The 8,597-nt window shown below is 32.7% G+C and overlaps 1 protein-coding gene across 1 annotated transcript in view; it reads right to left on the reverse strand.

Annotated features, from left to right (window-relative positions):
- Nucleotides 1-8,597, reverse strand: part of LOC108761636 (voltage-dependent calcium channel subunit alpha-2/delta-3) — a gene marked incomplete at its 5' end in the record, with an annotated part of 52,371 nt that overhangs the window by 27,740 nt on the left and 16,034 nt on the right. Inside the window, 4 exons of the mRNA XM_018508252.1 lie at nt 5,746-5,918; nt 5,985-6,121; nt 7,650-7,762; nt 7,920-8,024. Of these exons, the coding sequence (XP_018363754.1) occupies nt 5,746-5,918; nt 5,985-6,121; nt 7,650-7,762; nt 7,920-8,024 (528 nt within the window). The remainder of the gene's footprint in view (nt 1-5,745; nt 5,919-5,984; nt 6,122-7,649; nt 7,763-7,919; nt 8,025-8,597) is intronic.

The following is an 8,597-nucleotide window of genomic DNA, read 5'->3' on the forward strand; positions in this document are numbered from 1 at the left end:
TCAATGCTGTCCGCAAATCGTAGTTTCCAGGCACAAAATTCGACATGTTCAACGCTATTACAAATTATACTGTTGTATGAAACTTGTATTGTTGTGAGTTGAAAATCTTTGTCAGATGTCAGAACAAGGAAATGGCGTCAATGATGCGGTCTGACGGCAACTACATTGACAGCTATGGCCATTTATTGGTAAATTCCGTTTCATATTTACATACCTGGTACTTATTCTACAGTTTTGATAATAGGTGTCTTCCTCTTATTTCTAACTGTTTAAAAAAAAAATGTAAAGAAATTTTTCACCGTGTATAACTCAGAATACGTTTTAACAATGCTCCGTACAGATACCTTATTTCTATAAAGGGTGCGTTCCACTTAACGTTCACAACGCTCGCATGTATCATCTCATCCTTATTTAATATTTAACAAGAAGGATAAAATGGTACTCGCGAGCGTTGCAAACATTAAGTGGAACTCATGTAAATTGTGATAAGCTAACTCGAAAAATGTGGAAAATACAGAAAAACATTTCAATCAAAAATGAAACGGTTGGAAGGAGAATTTTTTGATTACGTTGTTTTTTTCTAGGTAAAGACGCCAAAAAGATACAAAAGTTACTACTACTTTTTTAATAGACTTATATTATTTTCTTTAGGGGAGACCGGGGACAAAAGTAACATTTTGACTTTGAAGTGTTATAACAGTTAAAATATAATATTTACATTAAAAAAAGTATGTATCTTTAGATGTAGAATTTATTTAGCTACAAAATTTTCTTTGATTCAATTTTTCAATGTAACTAGAAAAAAAGTTGTTTAAAGACTATGAGGAATTTTGTTACAACCGTCCCAACCCCTGGGACGATTGTAATAGTAGAGAGGGACAATTGTACCATACTATTTATAAATAAAACAATAGTATTTATTGGTTTTATTAATAAAAATACATAATAAAAAGAAAGGCTCAAATCGAATAAAACAAAATAAATCAGAAGAGCTATAGAGCCAAAACAAAACAAATTTTAATGTACATATGATACAGTTGACATTAAGTAAAATAAAAGTAAAAACGAAATAAAAATATGCAGTCTACATCAACTAACATTTCGACTACCTTCATTTTTAAAGTTATTAACAAGTATGTATATGAAAGTGGTTGACTACAATAGATTAACATAGATCACTAATTATAGAAGTATAATGAAAATTATTAAAAATAGACCTTCGTTGTTCAGGCCTGATTTCAGTTATATGTAGGCGACGGAAGGATCCTGGATTTCCAAACATTCAAATATCGCTGAGTATCCAACAGTGAATAGATATAGTTGTCAAAAAATAAATCCTTGATATACGCCATGGTTCGATTACAAAAAGTATTCGCCAAATATAAAAAAGTTGCTGATAATGCTATTAAGTAAGCCGAAGTAACCCAGTGAGAAATAACAATGGAATCGACATCGAATCGATGTCGATTCGACGTCGAAATCATCGAATTGACGTCGATTCGACATCGATTCCATTGTCATTTCTCACTAGGAACAATCCTTCTTACAAAATTCAGATTCTACAGTATAAAATTGAATAACTGACCCCAGGCATCGATGTTACTATTGTCCTCTAATGGTATTTTATGATTTATAGTAAATTTTTTGAATAAAAACCTAGATAAAAATCAACTCAAATGTGAAAAACATCAACACAGATATTCATTAAAACATATTAAAATAATACATTATACCTTTGTTATAAAGAACAAAAATATTTTGAATTTTGTGCACGCAATAAAAGTTACTTGATGCATGAAAAAAGTAATTTCTGCTTCTGCACTCGTGCACGTTCCGCGAAAATCAACATGTAACGAACGATTCAATGCCTATCTGTATATAGAATTTTATCACGCGGCCACATACATATATCTGTTATAGTTTAAGAAATATTGACGATGTTACTATTGTCCCGTGTTACTTTTGTCCCCGGTCTCCCCTACACAATATGATTAGTCTAATTATTTTATATACATAACATATATAATTATTCTATATAGTATATAAAAGTATTAAGGTAGAGATATAAAAAGGTCAATAGTTTCCGAGATATTTTATACTATATTATGGCACATGTTGACATATATTGACATAAAATATTAAAGAAAGAATGTTATTGGATCGTAGATGTGAATACACAACTAATAGAAAATAAAAGCCTTTTAACAGTCGAAACTGGATCTTAAATGCTTAAATAATTCGATCTCATGTGTCATCATGAAAATTGTGCGCCGAATCGATTTTTCAGACTTTTAAAACGTAATCCGACAAAACTATAATAGTAATATAATAATTTGATGACATCTTGGAAAGATCTTAATAATGCTGATAAACTTAATTATTAAAATCTGTAAATAATTTTATTGCGAAAAACATTACCTTAGCCGAGATTCGAACCCAGATCTCCCTCTTGCTGGATGGGCATCCTCATAGTCAGATTACCGAGGCCTTAGGTAATGCAAATTAAAAAATTTGGTAATTAAATTATGTTACCACAAATTATTATATTAGTTCTGTTAGGATCGCGTTTTAAAAGACTGAAAAATTAATTCGGCGTACAGTTTTCATAATAACATATAAATATTGAATATCTCGTAAATCATTAATTTTATTATAATCGTACCTTAATACTTTTGTGAATAGAATAATGAAAAGAATCAACTGATGTAAAAAAAAACACATAGTTGCTTATTTAAAAAATTATCTATTTTGCTTATGTATTTTTTAAAGCAACTTATATGTTTTCCTTATACAAATTGATTCATCTCATTATTCTGTTTACTTTTATATGTAGAATATAATTAGACGAATACATAAAGCCGATCAGACAATTAAATACCAACGATAAGACCAAAATTAAAACAAAGAATGCACTAACAGCAGAAATGCCAGTAATAGGGATCCTACAAGGAGATAGCTTTAGTCCAATCCACTTTAACGTTGTGATGAACGGGGTAGTACAAGTGAAGAAAGTGGACGGAGGATTTAAAAAATGGGGCAAACAACCGACAAAATAATATGTTATACTGATGATGCTATCATAATGACCTAAAGCAAAGACGAACTGCAACATTTACTGTACAGGTTCACCAGGACTTCAAAGGAGCTTAATATAGAAATCTCGATCGAAAAAATTAAATCCATGGTAATACCTAAAGAACCTGAAGTAAATTTTAGTGATATACGACAGCATTATTAAATAAGTCATAAGTTTTAAGGGTAAAAGTACCGATTAGGGAATTAAGCTCCAATGACCTTGACTTTGATATATGTTGTCAAGGTCATGATCTTGAGTGACTTTCAACAGGTTTTAACTGTCGCTGTTATTCGTTAAAAAGTTATTAACAATCAAAGTAGGTAATTATTTCACTACTTTGCGTGAAAAGTCGAATGGCTCTAGACAGGGAGGAGGTATGGGGTGAACCAATTAGGAGAGTACAATTATGTGAAGCGAGGTCCATCACCTTCCCCTGCTTAGAGGCGTACGACCTTCTAGATAGAGGGAGTGTAATGTAGACCTCGCTTTGCGTGGAAAGCCGTGCGCTCCTAGGTGGGGAGGGAGGGGGGGAGGGAGATTGGACGGACCTCGTTTCGCGTGAAAAGTTGAACGTTCTTAAGCAGGGGGAGGTGTAGGATATTACTTAATATTAAATATGTATAGCAGAAATGTGACGTTATCTCTTAAACTTATTTTGTTAATAACTTTTTAAATGAATAACGAGCGCTAAAACCTGTTGGAGGTCACTCAAGGTCATGACTTTGACAACATATGTCAAGGTCAAGGTCATTGGAGCTTGGTCTCTTAATCGGTATTTCAGCTTCGTATTGGTACAAAAATATAATGCATGTACTAAAATATGTGTGAAACCATGTACAAATGTAAATTATCTAATAACATGTCTGCTGATGATCTGTGATTCGGTTATACTGATAGGGTGTCTCCGACTTATGGAATCGCCTGTCATGAGTAGGTAGAGCGGACTGAACTGAGTCGAGAAGTCTTTTACTATTTTGTAATTTTCGCAATACTTTAGGAGATATTAATTTCTAAAGATAATTGAATAAGCACGTATCCGCGCGAATTTCCGCCAAGTACGCTCATCGGTACCGGTCGCTTGTTACACGGGGAGTAGGGACTGCTTGGTAGATGCGCCGCTTGTGTTATGATATTTAAGGCGCGTCTACCACGTAGTCCTCACGTGACAAGACCGCGACCGATGGGCGTATACTTGGCAGTAGACACTCGCTGCGTGGATACGTGCTTTGGTGATTTTTAGAGATTAATATCTCTTAAAGTATTGCGAAAATTGCACAAACTGTGTTAAAGGATTTTTCGACTCAGTTTAGTCTGCTTTACCTGCTTACGAGAAGTGATTATCCATAGGTTGGGGACATCCTGATAAAGAGCACGACTAACAATAGAGTTTTTGCAATAACGTGTGAATCCAGATACAGTGAATCCTAAAGTTACGTTATCTTTTTCTTAATTAGTTGTTAAGAAGACAATCTGACCTTAGCGTTCATCGTATGTGGATGAACGGTATTGCAAAAACTCCCTAATAAGGTGCGAAAACTGATACCATCTAGCGGCACTCCTACAAAGATGAATTCAAAGCTTTTCGTTACAATATTAACTAATTTCATTATTTTTCAGATATTTTCATTAATTTTCCTTACAATTTATAGTATTTCAACATATCTCAGTGTACAATACACAGTAAAAGATTATACGTTTTACATTACTTTTCATTTTTCTTTCATACATTTTCAATATCTCTAGGATTTATGATATTTCAGTAATATAATTCAGTGTTTAATATCTCTGAATAAATTAGTAAGAATATTAAATATTATATTTGCGTTAGTTTTTATTACTTTTTATTACTCGTCATTAATTTTTATTAATTATTTTTAAAATTCATAATATTTCTCAGTATTAAAAAACTGATTTATGTTGAAATACTTTCAAAATATTTTATTTTCATTTCTCATTTCAGCAATTTCATTGTCGATTTCAATCATTTCAACCATTTTTTTCCACCAGGAAAGTCAAGACATACGAGAAGAATGCGGAACTCAAGTAGTGAGACTCATGAGAGCAAGGAGATGTCATCGGAGAAATCATGTGGACAGGATGGGTTCCGATCGAGTGGTAAAATGGAAAAGATTGGAAATCCCTACTTTCAGACGACCGTCCGGAAGATCATCCGAAAAATGGGTACGAGAGTTGGACTTCTGCTTCGAAGGAAAGTTAAGAGAGCAGAAGAAACAGGACAGTCTTAATAGAAAAGGAAGAAAAAGAATTAGAGGAATCATATTATATAAAAAAAGATTATATAATTTTATTTAAAAAGTGTAGGTGACCCTCGTATCTTTCTGGTGTCTCCATATAAAAAACAACGTAATCAAAATATGTCTTCTTCGAAATGGTTCTATGTTTGTAACATTTTTCAGTTTTTTCCAATATTTATCGAGTTATTTACTTATCACACTTTATATAGGTCCCCAGATAGCAATGTGACTGTCTTGTTGCTGGCATGTTGCTTGCTAAGTATACATTGCTAAGTATGTTGCTAAGTATGTTGCTACCAGAATTGCAGCAACTGAGTCACTTGTTGGCAATTTGATGCATCCACAATATGACATCACCAATTTGTGCGATTTTGCTGAGACACGCTTTACTATCATCATGTATAATTATTTTACCTATATATCCTATCTTGCACCAAGGAATCCATTATAGTTCCGTCTATCTCGCCGAAGAATTTTCCGGTATGCTCATGACGTTCACTTATAATAATAAATCCATTGTTATCTAGAATGTAACAATCGAGCTCCTCCGAAGCGCAATTCTTTTTACATCCTGTCATTCCGGTACACTAAAATAACGAATTTACTCATATTTCATGATAATTATGCGTAAAGAAAAAAATACGTTTACTTACTGTCGAAGTAATGTTCACAAAATGGGTTGCCAAAGATGAGTGTTGGAATTGCAAACCTACTACCACTGCTGGAGCTTTGTGACCTTTTCCGATGAATACAGCATGGGTGGCGGTGACGAGTGGATCGGTCGTATCAGCTAATAATTCAAAAATCATATAAATGATTGATACAGCATCAATACGCAGCGACGTCAGTCAGTTAGTTAACATCGAACAGTGAGAAAAGACAAATCTTTGGAAAATCTAGGGTTATATGTACGAGTCCTATATATTTGATTATACATAAGCTCACGCATGAAAAAACAAAGAAATAAAGTTTATCAATTATATTATTCATATTGGTATAAAACTTATTTTAAATTATGTGTCTATAAAGTATTTCGGTACAAAACAAAGGACCTAACCGAATAAGCATATAAAAAGTGCCTCTAAACCAAATCCAATTTTGAGTACGTCACATTGTTGAGCTCGGTAAAAGATTATTTTACATTATATTTCAACCTGCTAAATTTATCCATGTAGTAGTAATAGTAAAAAACGTCAATTTCAATTTTTTTTATTTTCCTACCGTGTGAATTAAAAAATTAAAAAAAATTTTACACAGTTTTTAGCATATTACATCTAAAAAAAATGTTTTTAGATTTTTGACGAAAAATTTGAATTAAAAAAATTAAAAAAATGTTTAATGAATGTTTTTCATTGAAAATATTTAAATATTGTCTTCAAAAAATTATGGAATTAATCATTCCATTATGAATGAAATATGTCGTATTCAGATTTTTTAAAGATGTAAAGCATTGTTTCAAAAATTTAAAACCGGTTTTTTAATATTCTTTATTTGTATTTTCCCGCCAGATATGTATTTAATATATTAAGTGTTAAACTTAATTCCTGCCGTTTTTCGTCTCCAAAATTGATTTGTTTCGAAGGGAAGTACCTTAATCAAAGTATTATTAATAAAGTATTATTAATTAGTAATAAAGTAGAAAATGGAGGAAATTACTTTGATTAAGGTATTCACTCATCTTCCCTCCGAAATAAAAAGTCAATTTTAGAGACGAAAAACGGCACGAATTAAGTTTAACACCTAATACTATTATATTTATATACCTAATACTATTATATTGTATACATTATTATATATGTATAATAATACATACATTATTTTGAAACATTTTATACAATATAACATGTACATTCACAAGTAACCGATTTTTTAAATGAAATTATAATATAAGGAAAAAATATATATTTAATTTTTTTGATATTTAATTATTACAATAACGTCGTTTGTGTCAAAAAATTTGTGTGTATCTCGGTTAGTTTTTTTTTTATTGAAACCAGTTTGAGGGCCACAAAGAATATTCCAAAGTTGAAAATAAGAGCCACTTTAATTTTTAGAAATGTTTTAAAGCAATTTTATTATTTTTTTATCCAATTTTTCTTTATTTACAAATGATATGTAAGAAACGTTAAAGCTGGGAACTTTTCATAAAGGCATTTAGGCGATACGCGCATCGACATAGTGTCGGACACAGTGCTATCCAATAACGATACAACACGACACAAGTTTACACAGCCAAAAGGGGACTCTGTCGATGCGTGTCACCTAAAAACCTTGATGAAAAGCTCCCTATAAATTTATGTTAAAATACGCATATTTACCTGCGTCAAATGGTACGCTGAAAACGAAGCTTTCCGGTTCTATGGAATGTTGATCTACTGCACGTTTGTACCACGATGAATCCATGGCTCTTGCATGTCTTTCAGCGAACCGCCTGCGTGCAGCAATTAATTTTACAAGATTGGATAATAAATCATATTAAACATCCGTCGTTTTCCAAAATTTTTGATTTAACATTAAACAAATACTGTTTTACGTATGCATAATTCTTAGCATTTATCCGACAGTCTTATTGTTAAAAATAGGCTCACGGTTCCTCGGTGTTTCCGTCATTCTGTTGATGTTCGTGCCATCGCAGGAGTCCGCTCCTGGTCGCGATGAAGCTCCTGGTGACGCCGAATCTACCCTTGCCCTGACTGTAATTGCAAAACAAGCTATGTAAACTGTATTCTCAGTGGAACAGCAAATACGCCATTGGTATGCAATTATTTGCATATTTGGCAGCTGAATTGCAAATCAAACTAATTGCTTTAATCGTAGCACATGGAGCGATTTCCGATTGATAGTTTTGAGTTTGCAACTTCTCTTCCGTCGATTAAAATACGAGGAACAAGTGCGAGATGAAATACAGCTACGAAAACGTAGATTTGATGTAGCCGGACATTCGAGGGTCTTACGTTAACGTATACCTATCAATTTTGGTGTTTTATAGGTTTGATAATCTGAATTGGATGCAACGATATATTTAAATATATACAACGGTATATATAATTTTAATATGCAACGAAATATACAGGGTGTTTGGCGACTACCGCATTTTTTGTCATACGTGGGTAGAACAGCCTATACTGAATCAAAAAGTCCTGTACCATTTTGAGGTGTCAGCAATAGTTAACGAGATATTAACGTTTAAAAGGTAGCCAAATACGCGCGTCCGCCCGACCTACTATTGCCGAAGGCACAGCCCACCGAGCGCACGGCGCCCCGCT

The sequence above is a fragment of the Trachymyrmex cornetzi genome, unplaced genomic scaffold, assembly GCF_001594075.2.
Source record: "Trachymyrmex cornetzi isolate Tcor2-1 unplaced genomic scaffold, Tcor1.1 scaffold26, whole genome shotgun sequence".
In the NCBI taxonomy this organism is placed as follows: domain Eukaryota; kingdom Metazoa; phylum Arthropoda; class Insecta; order Hymenoptera; family Formicidae; genus Trachymyrmex; species Trachymyrmex cornetzi.